The 22,304-nt window shown below is 40.4% G+C and overlaps 1 protein-coding gene across 6 annotated transcripts in view; it reads right to left on the minus strand.

Annotated features, from left to right (window-relative positions):
• Positions 1-5,513: 5,513 nt before the first annotated feature.
• LOC119745861 overlaps positions 5,514-22,304 on the minus strand; it is an 85,559-nt gene continuing 68,768 nt past the window's right edge. For 3 of the 6 annotated variants that reach the window (XM_038222497.1, XM_038222496.1, XM_038222501.1), the window contains 7 exons: positions 20,846-21,083; positions 20,050-20,212; positions 13,112-17,345; positions 12,110-12,288; positions 10,127-10,180; positions 9,169-9,404; positions 8,026-8,110 (listed from right to left, as the gene is read on the minus strand). In XM_038222497.1, coding sequence (XP_038078425.1) covers positions 9,171-9,404; positions 10,127-10,180; positions 12,110-12,288; positions 13,112-17,345; positions 20,050-20,212; positions 20,846-21,083 — 5,102 coding nt within the window. In that variant the 3' untranslated portion in view covers positions 8,026-8,110; positions 9,169-9,170. Of the gene's footprint in view, positions 8,111-9,168; positions 9,405-10,126; positions 10,181-11,003; positions 11,328-12,109; positions 12,289-13,111; positions 17,346-20,049; positions 20,213-20,845; positions 21,084-22,304 lie in introns of those variants that run through there. The other 3 variants (XM_038222499.1, XM_038222500.1, XM_038222498.1) reach the window with 3 other exon arrangements.

Here is a 22,304-nt window from a genome sequence, read left to right on the forward strand (position 1 = left end):
GGCTCCCATATATATTGCACTAAATTTAGTTGGGCACCATTTGCAGATTGTGTTGTAATGTGTAATTGTGCGTCTGGAAGCCAGACTGAGGGAGTGATGGTCGTGTATCTGGAACCCGTAAACGCTTTTTAATCAGGGCAATATGTAAGGGAGCAGACTAATGACCAGCCTAGCAGCACATGCACGATGTCGATGTTGCTGTATGGTCTGACGTTACCGTTTTATCTGATTTTTGTCTTGACTATCCAAATTTCCCGAAGAACGTTCTTTTACTGAGGTCACCTCAAGCTCCAACCTGAAGGATATTTTTGAGAGTTTTAAGGCAATCAAAGCATCATCTTCAACATCAGCCGACATTTGAAGAAAAAAAAAAGTAGGGGAAACAAAACAAAAAAGCAGCGACGCCGCACCACTTTTGGGGCAAGCTCCATACCAGAAACCGAAGACTTTTGTTTACATAGATCAGGTACAGAAAATCTGTTTGCTACCTCAACCAATTTGGACCTTCAAACATTTTATTAAGAACTTCTGCTTGTATAAAAATGACCTAGCACAATTTGAGCTATTACATGTACGTAGAATGCTGCAGTAAAAAAAAAAAAAAATTGTTTAGAAAAATTATGGTCACTGAATTTGTGATGACTAATCATTATTGCAGGGAGGTTAATTTTTTTGTACATTTATTCAGAAGAATATTAATGGACATTAATTTGTTCACTATTCAGGCAATTTTTTTTTTCAGAATTGAAAGATTTTGCATGCGGGTTGAAAATTCTAAAGGACAAAGACGAGAAGGAAGCACGTCCTTAAATGGGGCGTGGGCTGTGAATGCCCCTTTCCCTCCACTATTATTGGGTTGTTGGGACAAACTAGGAACCATAAACAGATGGTCAGTCTCCTGCTCCATCATGCTTGAATTTCTGAAAAATTTAAAAACTTTTTTTTTAAAATTATGTAGAGAGAAGTGAGTGCATAAAAAAAAATTCTCTGCTAACTGCCCATCCTGCTTTCATCTGGAATATCTTTTTCTGACACCTCGTGTGTGAATTCTAAGAACACTTAAAGCTACAGTCCATCATTTGTAATTTGTGCATTTTGTTCGTTTGAAGCAACAAAAGAGTTCAAAATCTAATGAAGGATACTGAACAACTAACCTGATGAAGTTTCAGCTAAGCTTCAGCTGTACATTCCGAGAAAAACAGCATTCTAAGATCTCAATTTCAAATCAAAAGTTACTGAATCATGTTTTGAATTGTTTTGAATTGCAGCTTTTGAAAAACAGTTCGTTTGATGAAAATGGAACACTGCCTGTAAAGGCGACGTCGCGCACTGATCCGACGAATTACAACAACCGCGCGCGTGTGCGTCGTTCCAATACTTGTGCGCACTGCGCTGAATAAAAAAACGGACTATAGCTTTAACATATTTGGTTACAGCTGTGCTCTCCCTCCCCCAAACAGTTCGTTTGATGAAAATGGAACACTGCCTGTAAAGGTGACGTCGCGCACTGATCCGACGAATTACAACAACCGCGCGCGCGTGTGCGTCGTTCCAATACTTGTGCGCGCTGCGCTGAATAACAAAACGAACTACTAATTTAAATTTTCCTACGGTGCTTCTTAAGAATCACCGTTGGAAATGCCTTCTTTCATTGATTACTTCAAAATGACAACTTCCCAGAAAGAATAATTTCACAGGGGGTTTAGTTCCCTTACTATCTTTCAACCAAGTTTGTTTTTCAACAATAATTACGCCAGTTACTTTTCGGATGGCTGCAAATGATGGACTATAGCTTTAACATATTTTGTTACAGCTGTGCCCTCCCTCCCCCAAACAGTTCGTTTGATGAAAATGGAACACTGCCTGTAAAGAATAAGAAAAAAACAACACCCAAATGTACAAAATGTGTTTGAAACTTGATTGGATATTAAATATTCCCCTTCGTTGTTGTCCTTGGATAGTTGAAATTGTGGTTGAGAGAGGGAGTGGTGGCTATGTTGAGGGTTGTCATTAGAAATTTATGAAAAAGTCAACATGGACGTTGATCATGTTAACAGAAATTCACGTCATCAGCCATGCATGCAGTATTTTTCACCTCTGTGCTCACTTTGAAGAGTTCCTCTGTGTAATTTTTGGGCAATAAGGAGACCTCTATGCCATACTAGACCTCTTGAACATAGCATGTTTTCAAAAGAAATTATTTACAGAAACTACAACTCATGGATTGATTTTTCACGTTTTAGACTTTACGGATATTTATCTAAATAGTACTGCCGTGCAGTGATTATGTGAGATGTACAATGTACTGTTTTGTACACTAAATTTGTTTCATGTTCAAGAATTTATTAGTTGTAATAAATTTCTGCTTCTAGTTTTGCGACAAATTTCACTCCTTTCTTCAAAGTCTACTAATACGATATTAAATATATGCAGCCATCATTTGGTATAGGAAATGTGATGCAAATTTAAAGGGAAAATACAACATTTGCAAACATCAAAAAATAAAAATACTTAATCATTTTGAAATACTTTGCTGGACTGTTAGTGAATGACAGTGTAAAGCCCCTGGTATGCCGTCATTTTCAAGAAAAGTGGTATTTTTGTATCGAATTCCAACGCTGATCGGCCGATCAGTGTTGGAAAAAAAACTGGCTTTTTTTCAAATACTAGCCCCCGTTTACAATGACCTTACAATTCCCCAATATATGTAAACTGCTCTGTTTTTTCTTAAATGGAGTCAGGGAACCAGACTACAGGAAAATGATTGTTTTTCTTGGTTTTTATAGCATTTTCGAACCCAAAACCTCAAAAAAGTCAGTGTACATAACTATATTTGCTATATATTTCCAACCCCCCAATTCCATCCATTTCTGAAAATTACAGCAAAAGCAAATGATGTATATTCCCTTTAAACTAATGAGGATTATAACGAGGCTTTGCCTTGCCCGCTCCTTTTATTTCAGGATATTCATCGTGGTTGTTTCATTTTGCTGAACAACTACTTGTGCACTTATTCAATCTCTCCATTTTTTTTCTGGAAAAAAACCTTCTTTTTTTTTTTAACCATCACTGCCCAAGCTTCTAGACTAAAATATTTGAGTCATAATGAACATAGAACTAGAAACACAGAGGAGATATGGACAACATGGAATCGGTTACAAAGAACACAAATCATTTTATTCATACAATCAAACAAAGTATATCGGTTAAAGATGTGTTCACAATCAATTCAGGTACAAAATGAGTGATGAGATTTGTATTTACTATAATTGTGTGATATTTGTGTCTTTAAATTCTATTTTCAAGATCACTTTTAACATTTACATTTTGTGGACAAAACTCAGAGAAGATGACATTCCTTAATGGACTCATTCCTTTAAAATAACACAAAATGTCAGCTTAAAAATTGCTGAATAATACAAATCAAAGTACAGATGCTAAATTAAATAATACCAAATATTAGTTCTTTGTACAATATAGTTTACACTTGGGCATTTTCCAACTTGGGCATTTTCCAACTTGGACATTTTCCAGCTTGGGTATTCTTTACAGTTTGAAGTGCGTTGGTGTATACATTGATGTATTAGCATGTTGACGTTGCTAAAATTAATAAGAAAAAGGACCCCCCCCAAAAAAATAAAGGATTGCAAAGAACCGGTTCTTAAATTTTTTGAAATAGGATTGAAGATGGTCAGCCATAGTAGACACCACCTTTTAAAACGATGGGAAAAAATACCAATGATAACCTGCTATTATGTCGTTAAAGGGAATATACATCATTTGCTTTTGCTGTAATTTTCAGAAATGGATGGAATTGGGGGGTTGGAAATATAAAGCAAATATAGTTACACTGACTTTTTTGAGGTTTTGGGTTCGAAAATGCTATAAAAACCAAGAAAAACGATCATTTTCCTGTAGTCTGGTTCCCTGACTCCATATAAGAAGAAACAGAGCAGTTTACATACATTGGGGAATTGTAAGGTCAGGGAACCAGTCTAGCTGGCTCGTACCCGTTCATAGGTTTGTAATCGATTGCAAACAAGTGCAATGGTCAATTGGGGCCAGTATTTAAAAAAAAAAGCCAGTTGTTTCCAACGCTGATCGGCCGATCAGCGTTGGAAATTGATACAAAAATACCACTTTTCTTGAAAATGACAGTATACCAGGTGCCATAATTTTACAGGATGCTTTAGACTGTCATTTACCAACATCCTATTAAGGTATTTCGCAAAAACTTGGTAGTTTTATTTTTCGATGTTTGCAAATGTTGTATATTCCCTTTAAGCAATTTGTTTTTGTGGCTTGTATCACAGAAGTCATGAGGAAAATGAATAATTCATCTTTAAACTTATTGATAGACATTTGATCTCACATTAAAATCAAACTAACTTATGAAATATTTTACAAAGTGTTGCAGGTGACGCCAGAAAATCAAGCAAAATTCACTGCTTTTTGACTGGTGTCTCTCCAACATTATAATAGACAAAGTTCTATCCATTTTGTACATGGTACTATACAGCTATACACAGAAAAAAATAATCATTAGTTCATAAATAAACTCTGCTCTAAGTTCAAGAAAACACGTCGGTTTTTCTAGTGAACTGAATCCCAAATCAATGACAACTGCATTACTTGGGTTTTAGCAATGAAACACATCTACTCTATAACTGTCATCTTCTGTACAAGAAAATAGTGGTGTTTTTGTAGTTTGTTTGTTTCACAGTAAAAAATGTTCGTTTCTCATAAACAACATGATTGGTCGTGGAAGCAACTGTAAAACGTTGCATCAAACCGGGCCTCCAAAGCAGTCTACCCTGTCCAGACTTTGTCAGAAACGTGCTAAAATTCCAAAATGGCAAGATTGTACTACGCTCACACAATCAACTGGTTATGTCAGAGAGAAACATCTGGGTCATCTAAACCTTTAAAATTATGAGCTCAACAATTGACCAACGATTAAAAAATTTCATAAGAAAGGCGGCTTTAGAACAGTTTTTCTCAGAAGCAGCTACTCTGGAGGACAATACCTTGACAGCATCTGTTCTTAATACAAGCAGAAATCTGACAAATTTTCCAAAGCTTTTCTTTAACAGCGGAAAAAAACAACACATCGGGTATAAAGCAAAACTAGGACATTCACCATATGGTCCACTCTTTAATTACAAAAACCCACCCCATAATCTCCGAAGCTCATTCCACCTTAAATTTTACAATTTAATTAATTTGTCTGCCATCACTACGAAGTCTCACATAATTTAAGGCAACATTTGTACATGTCAACTTTATGTACACAAATGCTATAAAATCAGTTATTTTTAAACAATTGGCTGGCGTACAAGTGCATTCTAGGGTAGATCAGCATGGCCTGTGTATTCAATAAAACTTGGGAACATGCCCCTTTAAAACATCTGCACTCAAAATTAACATTTGCTGGATTCCAAATTTATAATTGGGTAGTCATTTTTTTATTATTCATACTTTAATGCAGTCACAATTTGAGATTTGCATAAATACTGTTCATAGTAGTACTGAGGCAAATTTACACTTAATATTCTTTGTCAATGAAGATATTGAGCATAGTCCTTTCACAAGGCTGTGTGTCTTTCTTGAAGTATTTAATCAAACTTTTTAGTATTTGCATAAATCAGGTGGAAAAAAATGCATTAGTTAAGTTCAGATTGTCTCCAACTTCACAAGGATAGAAAATGCAATCAAATTAAAAGGCCAACAAAGTTCGTTTAAAAAAAAAGTTTTCTGAAACTTGTTTTCAAGATCTTGGATGATATCAAGGCTATAATTATGCCCATAGAAAGTTGTCTTTACGTTTCCACCATACAAGGAGTGCTTGCACAAAGTTGTGATGAAATTTTGTTCAAACATCTAATACCTAGCTCCTGGTATGGAATCCACTCTAATGGCTGCTGAACCGTATTGAAATGTAATCAGTTAACAGGATATTGAACATACCGTTTTGCAAGATATAGCTGGCTTCCACTCGTGCAATATTGTTACAGCTCGTGAAATATTTTCTTGTATCCCCTCAAAGCCATCCAACATTATATAAATATTTTTCGCAAACATATTCTCAGTAATTACAATACAAAACATGGTTGACAATTCTCACAAACTAATGGATTGACCAGCCGTATACTAAGTACCATTTGATTAGCATTTAGGTCGGCTACAAAGCGATTTCTTGAAGTCATTCTTGGGTCGCTAGGAGTTAACATTCAATGTGATAATCTTCATATAAACAAGCCATGAAATAGCACCCTCGCCAAGCTGCAGCTTACATAGGCCAAATTGCGATGGAATAAAGTGTTCTGAAAGGCCATGGATGGTTCAGTCAACGACTGATGCTTTCTGTGGTTGGGTCAAATTCCACATGGAATGATCTCAGAGGATGAAATGCATGAATCAATACTAACTCTTAGTGAATATTACTGAATGTCCATTACAGATAGTACCCAGTGTATAAGTTCAACAACTAAGTTCAATGCACTAAGATATCAAGACCCTTAGTATGCTGGTAATCCAGGCACAAAACAGTCTCCCCGATTACAGAAAAGGTCTTAAAATTTCAATACATCATTTTTAGTTGACTCCAAGACGAGTTAAGGAAATGCCACACAAAAGGCTAATTTCACAATTGTGATTGTGGAAAAACTTGAAACAAATGTAGCCTTTGACATCATACGCACCTGTAATGCAAATTCTAGCATAGCCAGCTGAAGTAAGCTTCAAGCAAAGATGGTCATCGTTGTTTTTTAAAGATTGTTAGTTATGCACATACCACCGGGTAAACTGCATAAGGGAAAATGCATAAATCACGTTGCATCGAAAGCTTGAAATCCTGTGAACGCCTTTGTGCATAGAAAAGGTACAGATATCAATGGTTTTCTTGCATCGGCATCCATATTTATTAGATCACAAGCCCGATAAAATGACGTCTGTGGAGTCACTGAGATATCAAATACTGTACTTAAAAAAGTCCTGACGAAAGGTCTACACATCGCATAACTTGATGACAGCAAAAGGTCAATGCACTGTGTAAACACAGCCTCTTGATGTACAGAGGTAATGACGCTGGTTCAGGGTTCAAAGGTCAATATTGAAATGTCACAGTACAATAAAGATGTAAATCTCACTTATATAAAATGTAGCCAATGACTTTAGAGCTTATATGGGATGGCGCTGCTTCGTGCCGTGCTGTCACTCGTCTTTACTGCATTCTGATTGGCTAAGTTGTGACCACTTTTGAGCAGGCAGTTTTCATCAGTCATTGCCTAGACTGCCCTCTGGGCTATCGTTATGTGACTCTTCAATGTGGTCAATTTCTTGAGTTACGATTTCTTCAGGGGTCGAAGTTGAAGGGTCGACAGTGTCGGACAGCTCCTCAGTCTCTATGTGTTTAGTTCCTCCACTAATGACTTCTTCAGACACACAGCTTTGAGAGGTGGAGGAATCAAGGTTTGCGACGGAACCAGGGATCGAAGTTGAAGGGTCAACGGGGTCAAACCGATCCTCAGTCATTGTGTGTTCAGTTGCTCCAGTAATGACTTCTTCAGACTCACAGCTTAGATAGCTGGGGGAATCCTGGTTTGCAATGGAACCAGGGGTCAAAGTTGAAGGGTCAACAGGGTCAGACCGATGCTCAGTCATTATGTGTTCAGTTCCTCCAGTAGTTTCTTCAGACTCAAAGCTTAGATAGCTGGGAGAATCAAGGTTTGCAATGGAACCAGGGGTCAAAGTTGAAAGGTCAACAGGGTCAGACCGATCCTCAGTCATTGTGTGTTCAGTTCCTCCAGTAGTTTCTTCAGACTCACAGCTTAGATAGCTGGGGGAATCCTGGTTTGCAATGGAACCAGGGGTCAAAGTTGAAGGGTCAACAGGGCCAGACCGATGCTCAGTCATTATGTGTTCAGTTCCTCCAGTAGTTTCTTCAGACTCACAGCTTAGATAGCTGGGAGAATCAAGGTTTGCAATGGAACCAGGGGTTAAAGTAGTAGGGTCATCGGGGTCCTCAGTCACTTTTCCAGGAGGGCTGTCTCTTGCGCCAGGGTCTGAGGGAGTTGGGGTGGGCCGGGCTCCATCTCTTCCAGAAAGTGCCCTGTGTGGAAAGACATAACGAAACAACTCCTTGAAATGAGGCTCAGTATGTTATGGACAACACCGTGGGTTAGTTGTTTGAGAGACATGCCCTCATGCGGAGCAACATCTGGGGCAAAAACCCTGAGCCACAAGAAAATTATTCTTTCTAGCGTTGTATGCATTTTTTTTTAATGAGTTAGAATTAAGTTAATATGGATGAAAAAAATCTAATGTCCATCATTCCCATGGTTATTATGTGCAGTTACCATCGTTGTTACACTGAACCAAAACTTGAAGGTAAATTTGAAATTTGAAGCACAATTACTGATGCAGCTTTAATTAATGCCAAGGCTGTAACATTACTATCTGTGATACGGTCAATGCTTGGGACATAGATTTTTATCTTCAATGCCTTTTTTTTTTCACATTTACATTTTGGATCAGTGTAATGACAATGAGGATCAGATTTCCAGGAAGTGACTTTTATGATTCATTGTCACTAAGAAAAAGTAAGGAACGAGTTATAGTTTGATATCTGTGATGACAGTACTGGCAAATATGCAAGGGGTGATGATAATGGACTAAAGGTGTCCACATGTATGCCTGGGATCTTGATGATGGATCTCAAAGGATTACAGGACCCCAACCAAATCTGCCCAAATCCAATCAGTGGGTGTTCCAACCCTGCCATAATCAGAGCTTGATGTCTCAATTTTGTTCAATTAAAAAAAAAAGAGCTTTTGGCTTACTGCAAGAATGTTCCGCTGGTTTACAGCAGTGTCCGATTTGGGCAAATTCAGGCAGTTTTCGACCCAAAAAACCAAAGTTCCAAAGGAGTTAAGCATAAAGTGATGAAAGACATCCATGCTTAACCATGCCAACAATTAAACCAACACCAAGATAAATATATGTGAAATCGTGTACCAACAAGTTTCAATACAAAGCAAACTTTCAAATGAGAGTAACCAAGGCATCAGTCACTTCTTTTCTTTCTTTTCATGCCAAAAAACCAACACCCGAATGAGTTTTTCCAAGCAGACACTTGCAATGCAAATACAAAGAGAGTGTTCTGCTTACACTCAAGCGTACAGCGAGACCGCTTCACCGTACTGGTGCAGCGGGCACTCGCGCGCTCCTCTTTCAACCGCTCTGGTTTGGTGGAAAGACAATTGGTCCAGAAGACTGCACTGAGAGTCAAGCAGGGGCGGGGATGGAGGAAGAGGTGCAGTGGGGGCTAGGTCTGGGTTGGTGATGGGTGGAGAGGGGTCAGAATTTGGTGAAGAGGAAAGGGAGGTGGTTGTGGTGGAGGAGGCCTGTGAAGGAAAAGGAAAGACTTCATTTGTGGCGTTCCACTTTTGTTTACGTACATTTTTTTTTCTTTTCAAGAGAACAATTGAGTTCAGTTTATAAATTGTCTCTCCATTTTGTTTGTAACTATTATAACCAAAACCCTCAGAAAAAAACTTTTTCGTGTGAAGACTTATTAGTTTTGTTTTATTTTTTTTCATATTACTTTTAACATGAATCTATTCTGTTAAGGAGAAATTGATTAAAGGGGACAATAGTGTCTTGATTTCAGTATATAAATAGAAGACACAAACAAAAACCCTCCTTTCATTCTTTTTTATTTCTAGCTTTTAAGTGTCCTATTTACAAATTGCAAGCCCCAAACCATGGCACTGTTCAAACAATTGGTACATAACTTCTTTACAAACTTCCACTTTTTAGGTGAACGTGATTGAATTTTTATTTCTCTCGAAAAAGTTCATAAGAAACATCATGAGAAAGTGTTCATCGTGCTCTTCCCAAACCCGAGATTATAAAAAAATCTTCCTTCAAAGACGTAATCAAGCGCGTAATGAATAGTTTCCAAAAGACTTCCACTTAAACCATCATGGGTCGAGAGCTCCCTGAACGCTACACCCATCAACTTCCAATTAACAGAACAACCAACCACTTCAAACACTGAACAGACACAACAGAAAACAAGGGGAAAAAAACAAGAAAAGGACAAGACTACTTGTCAAAGCTGTACCTCGGACTTTGTGCCTTTGAGTACTCTGTCATCAGTTGAAGTTAGAGGATCACTCTGAGGGTCCAGGAGAGCAGAGGTGGTGGGTGATGGTGAGATGACAAACCATGGGTGAAAGAATAAAGAATAGGGAGAGAAGGAAATGAGGCGTGAAACTCACAAATGGAAACATCTTGAAAAACGTTCAAGACAGAGAGGAAATCTGCTGTTGTGGTGTAGTAAGTGCGATCAATACTTGATGTGTTAGGGGCGACGGTTGCTTGCGTGTGCAAGTGCGTGCTAATGAAGCATGACTTTAATGCACCCTCTGAAGCGATTTTTTTCCCCACCCACGCAAATTTTAGCATAGACTTTGAACGGCTCAGTGCGGATTTTAAAAATTCCAGACTTGAAAACAGATGCACATGTTTGTAAACAACGCCAGGTTGGAACCTTGTTTTTTGGTTTTTTTTTTTTTTTTACAACTAAAAAGAAAAGAAACGAAAGGTTTCAAACATCATGCACAATCTGGGTATTTTTCATGCACTTAAGACACACGCTAGCCAAAAGAATATATTTAATGTACTGAAAAGCAAAAGAAAATAAAGAAATCATAACTGTTACACACACTTTCTCTTTCATATAAAACATTTTATAAAATCATAGGCACAGGCAAGGTCATTGTCATTTAGTTCTGTTGCTGCACAACTAACAACCAATAGCAGTGTATTCAAGTCAGAATTTCTTTCTTCCTCGAAACTAGAAATTGGACCCATGGTTCATGATATGATGCTCACACTCACTAAGATTTAAATTTATATGATCACGATTTGGTAGCAATAACGCGCAATTAATTGACCGACTATGCATCAAAATTTTTTTTCAACTTCAAAACTTTAAGATACACTTCCAAACTTTTTTTGGTATAGAACGTTTCAGCTTCAGTCATATAAATGTTTGTACTGTATCGGGTACCTTGAAGTACACAAATCATGAACCGACTCCAACAAAACAAACACCACAAACTTTTAAGTAAATGCACTTATTTCTTGGATTTTAGGGGAGTTTTCCCAAATTTTCCCGAAAGTTTTCTCAATGAGATCAGCGGAATAATTTGATTCCCCACCATCAATACCGAGTGCAGAATTTGACAACACAAGTGTGGAAAAACACTCATCAGACTAACGTACACGTACAAGGTTTTGCCTGGCTTTGTCTCCAAGTGCTATGCAGGTGGACAACGGATCGATGATTGACAAATGAGAATGGAAAAAGAAGGGGGTGGGTGGGGTTTAGATACCACAGGGGATCGAAAAGGGGTAGGGGTAATGAAGAAGTTGTGAATACAATGACAAAAAATGTCTAAATATACACCAAAGCCATCACATCGGTATCTTCTAATTTACACACTAAATCATGCTTGGACTAAATGGCTCAACACACTGCCTCTTAAGGTGACGATTTAAAATTCAGGTTTTTGACGATCATATGAAAGAGGTACTGTTGGTACTGTATATCACAGGAAACCAAAAATGTGTTGAGGCTTTATGGAAATGCCATTTTGAAACAGAAGGAATTTCTCATCCGAAAATATGGATACAAATGTACACCTGATTTCACTTATTTTGCTATAAATGCATAAAGTAATCCAGAAACCACAATTAGCAGCCATTACTGCAGAGGTATGATGTTTGGTGCAGGTTATTACACTCGATGCTCCTTGGATCAATGGTGTGCTTACAACTTGGCAAAATAGATGTCAACCTCACAATAAGAATTTTTTGGACACGCGTGCCAAAGTAGTGCCTCTTCAGAAATGGCTCTGATTGTATCACGGGATTAGTTTATACTGGTTCATCAGTACTATTTTTAAACAAACAGACTAAATAACAGAAATAAAAAAAGCGATTCAAAATCTGAAGTGCGTTGGTGAAGTGGCTACTAATTGAGTTCATTAACAAAACTGAAAGGCAAAAACTCATTTAGAAAAATATTGTCCCCTCTCACCTTGACAGCATCTGATCTCTGCTGAGGCAGCTTCTGTACGTCATCTACCTCATAGACTTTGATTTCAACCCCCTCCTCGTGGCATTTAGGTCTGGGTGGTAAGTCCTTCCATCGGTTGCTCTTGCCTTGGTGACTGTCTGTGGCTGAGCGGGGTGGGGCACTGCGACTCCGCCTCGACCCTGGGTCAATATAAAATAAGTGTACCATCAACGCCAAATCATACCAGGGATGTAGTCGAGTCCATCACAAGTCCAGTCACAAGTAACAGTGGATGAACAATAACAAAGGAATGCCTTTGTCAAAGCTCATTTGAATAGCTTGTGAGTTGAATTGGGACTGGAGGACCTGTGATGGACTTGCAGGGACTTGCAGAGACATAAGATGGACTGGACTACATCCCTGAATCATACCCATATCAGGGTAAAACCGTGCAACACAAAAATATGGTAATGCAGGTCAGTCACATTGGCAGTGTTTCCCCTGTGGTTTAAAAATGTTGCCTATAACCGAACATCCCAAACCTGCTCTTTATGTGAAACAGCAATTGAACCAGGTTGTATTTGGAGTTCAATCACTCAGCAGCTTTTGTTTTTCCTCTGATTTCTATTCCCATTTGCAGTCTAAAGTGGATAAAATTTATCTTCAGTTTTGAATGAAAATTTAAACTTATTTTTAATAAAACAAAACAAAAAACCTTATTGGCTCACTCTAATTAAAGCCTGCAAACTGATTCATATATGGAACAGGTCTTGACATAATTGAATAATGGGAAACACGAACTGGTGTGGGAAATATCTGCATACTATGTTATTGAATTAATTCAAATAATTTATGAAGAATACACAGAAAAATATATTTACATTTCTGGATGCAATGCTTTAATATCGATGAGCAAGCTCCAGCATTATTAATGTAACATACCCCAAGTTTCAATATAATCAATTTATATTTTTCATAAATGTTTTCTTCATAATTCTTAAAACGGTATTATTGTTTGCCTACCTGGAAACTTCTTTTTTGGGAGTTTGGAGTTCTTCAGCCGAGCACTGGAGCACTCACTCATGGAATCATGGCAGGATGAACCACTCGCCGTTGCTTCACTGTCTCTGAGCATGCTCTCATATCCACTGCTTGCTCCTCCACCAACACGGCACTTTGTCACGTTATTAGATGTCTGACAGTCACTCAATGTACTGCTGTTATCACTGCCGTGCCCGCTGCTAGAACCGCGCAGGACTCGCGGCTTGGTGACAGTGGAGTACGGAGATAAGATGGAGCGTTTGGAAGGTGTTGGGACACTCTCACTAGATGCAATGCCACTATCGTTACTGCCATCTGAAGAGTTGGTTAGTCTGTTGCCAGGTTGGAGCTGTGAAATGTTGCTGTTGACATTCCGCAAGAGTGCCTTCTCTCCCGAAGCTCCAGCACTGGTTGGAATCTTAGATGCGGCTGCAGCAGCTGCTGCTCCAGATGACTTGCTTAGCGACGGTGCAGATTTGCTGAGAGATTTGTTCCTGACCGGCAGGCTGGAGGAAGCACCCTGGGAAGTCTTCTGTCCCGGTTTGGGTCCTGGTGGGCTCAGCTTACTGGTGCTGCTCTGAGGGATCTTACTTGTGAGTGGCACAGTCTTTCTGGAAGACACTGAACTGCTTTTGCTTGTGGTACTTGCACTGTCATCACTGCGATTTGACTTCGAGGGACCTAATGAAGCCTTAGACTTGGAAGACGTTTTGGCATTTTGTACATTCTTCTGTGAGTTGACTGACGTCAGGCTAGTGGACCTGATTGGAAGCTTGCTGCCTTTCTCTATTTTAGATGGTATTGAACTCCCTTTGAGCAACTTGCTCTTTGTTGGTGGCACAGGTATCCTTGAAGTATCACTGGTTTTAGCGCTCAGGTTTTTTGAATTCTTGTGCTGAATTTCTGATTCTGACTGAGGTAGGTGGGAGGAGATCATTTTGGGCTTCACAAGGCCTCTGCTTGGTTTGCATGGTACTTGGGGTGCTGTAACTGACCCTTCATTGTCCAGTTCTGATGATGAACATTGCTGGCAAGTTATCACTTCATCCACTGATTCTCTGTCCAGCTTACCATCCAAAACTGGCAAGTCAGGATTAAGAGCATCCTTGATTAATGCATCATCAAGTTCCTGAGAGAAGCATGGGTTCACTTCCACTTCAAACGCCGGGGAGGAGCATGCCCCGATTGCAGGGGGTCGTTCAGAGCTGCATGTTGAGAGGATTTCAGCCAATTCCTTTGTCTCCTCAGAAAGTTCATATTGCTGGATTTTACTAGCGATATAATTGAAATGACAATCTGAATCCATCTCTTTAGCATCAGCCCCATCAGGCCGTCGTAAAAGCAATATATCTCTGGCCATTTGATCAGAGTCCCTGCTGTTATTGCGATGATGTCTGTACTCAATCTCTTCCTTGGCTCTTGAGATTGCGGCACTCAAGATCAAAGGAGACGGTTGATGGGAGAGAGAGCGTAGACGAGAACTGTTGCGGGCATGATGCTGGGGGCTGTCATACTTAGATGAGGGCTCTGATCTGGATGTTGGCGTTGGGTTCACCTGGTCTAAAACACTTGATTCAGATGGGACCGGATCACAACGTTTATGAATGGGGGAGGTGTGTACTCCCTTGGACTCAATTTCAGCCAGTTTGGTGACCGACACGCCTTTATTCTGCGTGCTCCTCTGGGTGGTTTGCTTAGGGCTACTGCTAGTTGTTGATTGACTGACATAGGAATCTTTCCTGTCTGATGAATGGGATACTGTTCTGTTACTGCTGCCGTTTGTTGGAATCGGCAGCATTTCCCCGTTTTTTGACAGCTGGTGATCAGGGACTGCTCCATCCATTCGCTGCCAAATGGGGGATTCGGCCCTAGGGTCTGGTCTGGTCTGATATCCATTCGTTGTCAACTGTGGCAAACACACCAACCCCTTCTGGGGACTAGTCCTCATTTGCACACCACCAGTGAATCCTTGGACTTGGTGATTGAGATTGAAAGCCTGGTACCCCATTGCCCCGCCTGAGCTACAGTTCCAGTTCCTGTTAGCGTCCCTCAGGCCGGGCAGACTTTCGTTTTTTGGAAGCCACTGAGAGCTGCTTGAGTTATCAAGGGTTGATTCCTCATTTTCCTCATCAACGATGGTGTTATCATCATCTTGCTCCATGAAGCTTGCTGGCCTGGAGGTTGTGCTGAAGGTGGCATCGGTTGCATCACTGATGCAACTGAGTCTCCTGAGAGGATGGTCAATAGCAAGATGCTTCTCTCTCATCACAACTTGCTCATCATTGATGGTCATGTAGGTGACAACTGTTGCCTCATCCTCCATGTAGCCTCCTTGCAGATTCATCTCCGGCATGGTGATCTCAGATCCTTCCAAGAGATCGTCATCAAGAAGAGAAATGTCCTCAAGATTAAGACTGGAGATAACATACATGGATTTGATGGCTTCCAGGTCATGACTAGCAAGGGAGGCAGATTCATAGGTTTCCTGCTCAGACAGATACTCTGAACGTTTCCTCCTCCGGATATGCCTCTCTCCTCCAGTCTCCACAATCTCTGACTCATCGTCAGAGTACACATAGTGGCCAATGTTACCCACACTCAGATTAGCTCTGTCTTCCATCCCAAGGAGTAGGTAGGGCTCATTGACACAGCCATTCACGCTGGCTTCGTTCAGACTCAGCGAGAAGTTTTCAGAGAAGGAATCAATGGAGCGCTGTTCCAGCTCCTTGATGCAGCAGATTGCCTCTGATCCCATGGGGAGGTCATCAAGGGTCATGGTGTCATCAAAAGAAATTGCTCCGCTAGTGTCCTGGGATACAAAGCTCATTGTATCCTGTTCTGAGAACGCAATAGATAGATCACCCTCAGACACTTCAGATACTGGCTTCTCCAGCATGTCTGACAGATTATCAATAGAGCCAAGACATCTAAGGATAGCATCTGAATCTGTACCAAGATTGCTGTGCATCAGCATCAATCTTTCTCTTACTGACATCCTCTTCTGACTGAAGCCTTCCAGGAAGTCTCCATCTTTTAAGCTATCGCCTCCTGGGGTCTCTGGCTCAACTGCCTTCAGCTGAGAGCACAGACTCTTATCCATGTTGCGCAGCTCGGACAGTTCATCATCATCGTCTGACTCCAAGCACGGTTCAGTCAGCTTGTTAATCTGGGGTTTCGGAGGGGGTGGTGGGACTTTACTTGTGCTGCAGTTCAGGAAGAGTTTTGGAGGAAGGATCGGAGGGAGGTCCTTGTGTTGAGCCATGCCAGCCTTGAGTCTCTGCTCTTCTTCTTTGCTCATTTGCTGTGTTTTATCTTCTTGGTTTGTAGGCTCATCCTCATTTTCTTTTTCAACATCCTCCTCCCACTGCAAACACTGAACCTGATCCAAAACAGCAGTTGTCAAATCTTCTGATGAAGCTTTTTCCTCTAGTGTTCCATTACCATAAGCCTCATCCTCCTGACTTTCAAGTACTGTTGGCAAACCGTCTTGCTCCTCCATTAAAGACTCCCCAGTCATGACTGTACTTACTCCTTGAGTCCTCCTCATGGGAACTTTTGGTTTGGCGCTAACACTCGGCCGTGATTTGTCATGTGAGCGGCACATTTCTGCAGGTGAAGCTGTTGGCTCTGTGCATGTCCCCGTTGCAACTGTACCCTTCTCTGAGGGTGAAGAAGGCTGCTCAGATTTTGGTGAATGTCTTCTAGTGGGCACAGGAAGCCCACTTTTCTTAACCGGACTTGCGGCCACAGGAATTCTTGTTGGAGGAGTCTGAGTTGGTGATGGACCCTCGCATGCCTGTTGGAGTGATACTGGTTGACAAGCTTCCAGTAGTGACTTAGTAGATTCCTCCGGTTCAATCACTTCATAAATTGGATCTGCCACACTTTTATCAAGTGTCTGTGAGTCTTTCGGAAGGTCACTGACCTCCTCCTCGTCCGATTCGAGGATTGGGGGTCTCCATATCGGAACATGTGAAGGCGGTCCTTCATTGTCCGTCAACTCTCGGTCGCTCAAGGCACAGCCATCAGGACCACAGTAGATGACCGTATCGCAAGACTGTTCACTACTGGATAGGTATTCCGGCTCACTTTGGTTGAGGGCGTTAGTGACCTGCATTCCACTGCTTTGGTGACGGGAGTGGAGGGGGCGTACATGGCGCCGGATCCGACCCTCTTCACAGGAACTTTCACCGCCCGATGAACTGGTACCAGAATACTGCAATGAAAACAAATATACTAAAGTTACTTGATTCAGACTGTATTCTACTTAGAAATATAGTAAACAAGATTATTGAGGCTTTGCTTTAGGGGATTTTAAACCTCCAACTTGGGGAACTCTTTGGCTGAATATTTGTCCATGTTTTCCCTGTGAGGAACATAATTTCATTCAGACTTATAAATCTTGTCCATGATTCTGAATCCACAGATTAAGGGAATCAGAGACGCAACCCAAATTTAAAAAAAAAATCCTTTACGCTTTGACAAGTAAAAGCTTTCTAAGGCATAACGTGGCTTTTCAAACATTTGTGAGCTGGTGTTTCAATAACAGATCTGCATTCCATTTCTAACAATATATATGTATACCACTCTTCTTAGCAGACTGACTGAAACCCTAAAATGTTGAGACTCTGTGACGCTACAGAGATTGACCTCAATCATATGAACCAATGGTTGGATTACACTTTTGTCAAGTGCTTGCCCATTCCACCTGTCCCCCCCTTTTTTTCCTCCCAAATTATTACAAGGGAATTTATCACAACACGCGCGGATGTATTATAGCAAATGGTTGGAGCACATGTACTTTTCTAATTCACTGCTATCATTTTTTGTGACAATAAATCAATAGGAATAAACCACTGTCACAAGAGATTTGAATCTTTTTGAGTTTGGTGGCTCAAATGTCTCTGGGGCATGGCGCCGAAGCTAAGCCAGTAGCGTTACAAGACACTAAATCAATGTCGTGTCAATAATGACAAGCAAAAATACACAGGGAAAAAAGGAAAGAAAAAAAAACGCAGTAATTTATACTTGCCCGCGGGACTTTTTTTTGTAATTTGAGAATCATTGAGTGAAAATCCCATGGCGTAGTTCTGGACAAACAAGTGTGCACTGGGAATTAGGAATTAAGCGTTTAGCTAGCAGAGGATTAAATTTGGCATTTTGTAACTAAAAAATGATAGGAAGTAGTGGAGAGCTATGAAATACATACATGTAGAAGGGATTTTGAAGGATTTAAGACTTGTGGCGCCATGCACCATAAATCAAGCTGAAGTATCAAAAACTGTTAGAGAACCAACAGTACACGAAATCCGACCGCAATCATAACTTATTTCCTCAACAGTTTATGAGGTCTCTTAAAATTCATTCCTTGCTGATGTTCTTTTATGAATATTACAAACCTAGCACCAAATAAAAATCCACTTTAAGTCTTACTATATATGTGCCAAGAGATCTGGAGATGTTAACAAGAACATTCCCCACATAACGGTACATCTTCTACTTTTGATCCAACATAGCTTTCACAAGATGACATCCACAACCATCTCAGACTGTGAGTATATATATATCTCAAAACCTTAAATTAGATTTCAGCATTAGTTAACTGAATTCTTTCCAGACGAGGGCATGTGACCGATCTGAACCAGGCAAAATTCCAACGATCCTTTGACATGTTCTATGTTCCAAGTACATGAAACCCAGAAATGTACACTTCTCAAAATTACAGTGCCCAAGAACTTTAAGGAAGTTTTTTTGTAAGTTGTTCAAAAGCAGCAGGACATCTGACATTATTGGAGAATGTGTGGTATCTCATTACGGAGGATGTGTCTTTTTCTTGTCAATCCAAATGGTATCACATCTGCCCCTCGGCCCGAAGCCCGACGTGTCTGCATCCACACAGCAATGATGATATACAGATAATAATGACGCACATGGTGCACGTAATGAGCAGTGCCTCTGGCAGACCACAGCCTAGCCTGTTAGATATTCAATCAATCAGTCAGCTGATCTGTACAGCTAGCATTCCCTTTCCGCCGCAGTGACTTACACGTTATTCATCACTGTCTACCCGAATTCCCCCCTCCTTTTAGAATTTCTACCAGGCAACATGTTTTTATTGCTGCGATTATCAGCAGACACGGTCCTAATCCCGTCTTTTCCTGGCGTCAGTCTTTCTCTCATTTTATTTTTTTTCCATTCGTGTATTTTTTTTAATCATCTGCACTCAGGATTTTTTCTTCCTTGCCAGAAAATCTCTGCACAGCCACGGGGCAAACAACTAAAGCTGATTTAGTTGGAGTGGAGGTTTTTTTATTTTATTTATTTTGTAAAAAAAAAATATTTTTTTTGGGGGGGGGGGGTTGTTCTGGAACAGTTTGCTAGCCAGTATGGCATTTATTTCTTTTCTCAATGCACCTGAGTAATCTTTAATTGAGATGGAAATATGTAAGCCGGTGAGTTATAGCTGAAGTAATGTACAACACTTATCTTAGACATTTGCAAGCCATTCACCCCAGCCAACAGATACTCAGATTTATCATATGCAATTGAGCGTGTCTTGTTGTGGTTTTCTTCTTAAAAAAAGGCAACTATTTCAAAAAGCATCCAAATACTGGATTCCCATGAACTACGAGAGACCTTTTTAAAAACAACCTTAATTTGAAGATACAAATGCACACAGAGACAGACACACTGTATGCCAAAAACATTATGTTTAACCACAAAGTTATGACTTTGTTTTCAGTAGCATCTGTTCGGGACACATTTAACATAAAGAAGGAATTTGAGACTAACAAAACTCATGTAAATTTCACTTTAACATTCACTAATGGTGATCTATAGGTGAAACCAAAATTTTGGAAAATATTAGCTGAAACAGTTTAACAACTTTTGTAAATTTGTCTTCAAATGTTTCTACCTACCTTGGATTTCTTTTTCCTCATGCGATGGATCCTGGATGACAGTTGGATGGTATTGAGCGTCTCAGAGTAGGACTGGATGGCTGAAGACACATGGGCTATCATGACCGTCCGACAAGACAAACTCCCCATGGCTTCACGCAGGATTCGTGTCAGCTTGCTATCCCTGGGGCAAAAAGGTGATTAAATATGACAGTCAGAAATCAACAATATGCGTCAGTTACCTAAAAAGAAATTGGCTTCCGTTTATGGCAACAATTATGATGGAGAGTACGACACGATATCAAACAACTAAACAATATTTCCAGACAACAGACAAATTGCTTTATAGCAGAAACAAGATCGCAGCTAAAATAGCAAGTTATTTACAAAGCATCTCAGTGGGGGCAATTTCATTGCACTGCCTCCCGTAGGAACATATTTTTGTACTAGATGCAAAAAGACCAAACTTCGGAGGAACATTTTTGGTACACTAATGTTGATGCAACAACATGATGAAATACACTGAAGGCAATAGTTATTGTTGTGCAACAGTTAGCACAACTTTTGTGTTGATAATTATGGTGTAAGCAGCTCCTTCAACATTGTGCTGTTTAATATCTCTTCAAAAGCAGAACCTTGAATATTGAACAGCAGAATGTATGCAATATTTCAAAACGGAGCACAAAGGTCATTTCATTGCTTACAAGAATACTGTTATTGGGCCAATGAGTCTTCCCATATGTGCTAGATGACATGCTAGATTCCCACCCGACAGGTCACAGATCCAAAGCCATTAACTGCATCAATCTCTACCCACTTGTTAGGGATGTGTTTCTGGTTGTTGAGCAACGCCAGGATGACCTGGCCAAGAGCCGAGTATGACAGCGCCACTCCGTTCACGATCTTCCCGCCGCTCTTATCCCCGCTTCCCAAGTCAATCAGGTGGAGTCGGCTCCGCCCACCGATGACACCGCCCTTGCCGGACTTGTCAATGCGATACTGATACACGTGCAGGGTGAAGAGCATGTGAGAGTACTTGCTGTCCTCTGGGTCTTCTGAAAAAAATTACAAAAAAAAAGGAGTTTTTGGTTTAATAAAGCTATTGATGAGGACTTTTTTCTTCCCCCCCCCTCCCTCATTTCTGTTGTTGTGTCATTGGGGGGGGGGGGGGGGGGGGGTTCAGCCTCCAACCCTCAACCCCACACCCCCATCCCTACGCCACTGAATCACACATTTACACAATAGCTATGGTCTCTGTACAAGAACAGTAAATGGCCACAGTAAATGGCTACAGTATTGTAACTCTTGGTGCAGGCATGCAGCTTGTTTGTGCCCATACATGTATGGCATGAAGTGTATCTAAATGTCAACAAACTGAAAACCATTTCATAGCTGCAATGGTGTTCAATTGTCGGTCATCTCTCTCTCTTTATCACTGGTATTACGATGACACTTGTGCAACAAGTTCATAGGTGTAGAAATAAAGCCTGTCCTGGAGTCCCCGCTGTCTTGGAAGTCACTCCAAGTCTAAATTGGCCAGTAACCTTTGTTCTTCTGACCCATGCTTCAAGTCCTTCAGTTTGAACCTAGAGCATCGTCTCTGTGAGAGAGTGTGGATAAGCAGTCTTAAGCCACACCTCACTGACTACATTTTGTACCCTGCACCATCTACAAGCCTCCTTTCCCCTAAACAAACTTGCTGAGGCTTTCCAAGTTTTTTAGAATCCTTCTGCCCCTATCTTAAAAAGCGCGAACTGTTCCTTGAAAAGAAATGATATATATGCAAGTACAGTGTGAGAAAAAAGACCTCTTTCGTAAATGTGATCGCTCCTAGTGAGCAACTTTAATACATTATTTCTTTCCCGTTGGGCTATAATGCCCTTTCCTGTTTGCCTACTTCAATTTGAAATAATGCAAATAAACAAAGGGTATGCTGTGCATTCTTGTAATGGGTCCGTTGTTAACAGGGCCCCTGCCGATAATTACAATTCAGTCCCAAACCCTGCAATTTCCATTAACGCAACTTCCAATTTGCCTTTTGAAGCCCTGGGATTATATACACAGGATTTGGTCCAGTGCCGGTATCGCATTTCAAATCATGAAGCACAGGTTAACTAAGAGTTTTACAACCTTTGTCAATTCGTGCTGATTGATTTCGCATCGCTGCCTTCACAACCAATATCTCACTCGTTCAAAATTCTGTTCTCGCCATCTTCAATCATACCCAGAATGCCTCTGGATAATTTACTCCCATCGTCCAGGCAAATACCCAGTGG

This window comes from Patiria miniata, unplaced genomic scaffold (assembly GCF_015706575.1).
Source record: "Patiria miniata isolate m_02_andy unplaced genomic scaffold, ASM1570657v1 HiC_scaffold_7, whole genome shotgun sequence".
Taxonomy (NCBI): Eukaryota; Metazoa; Echinodermata; class Asteroidea; order Valvatida; family Asterinidae; genus Patiria; species Patiria miniata.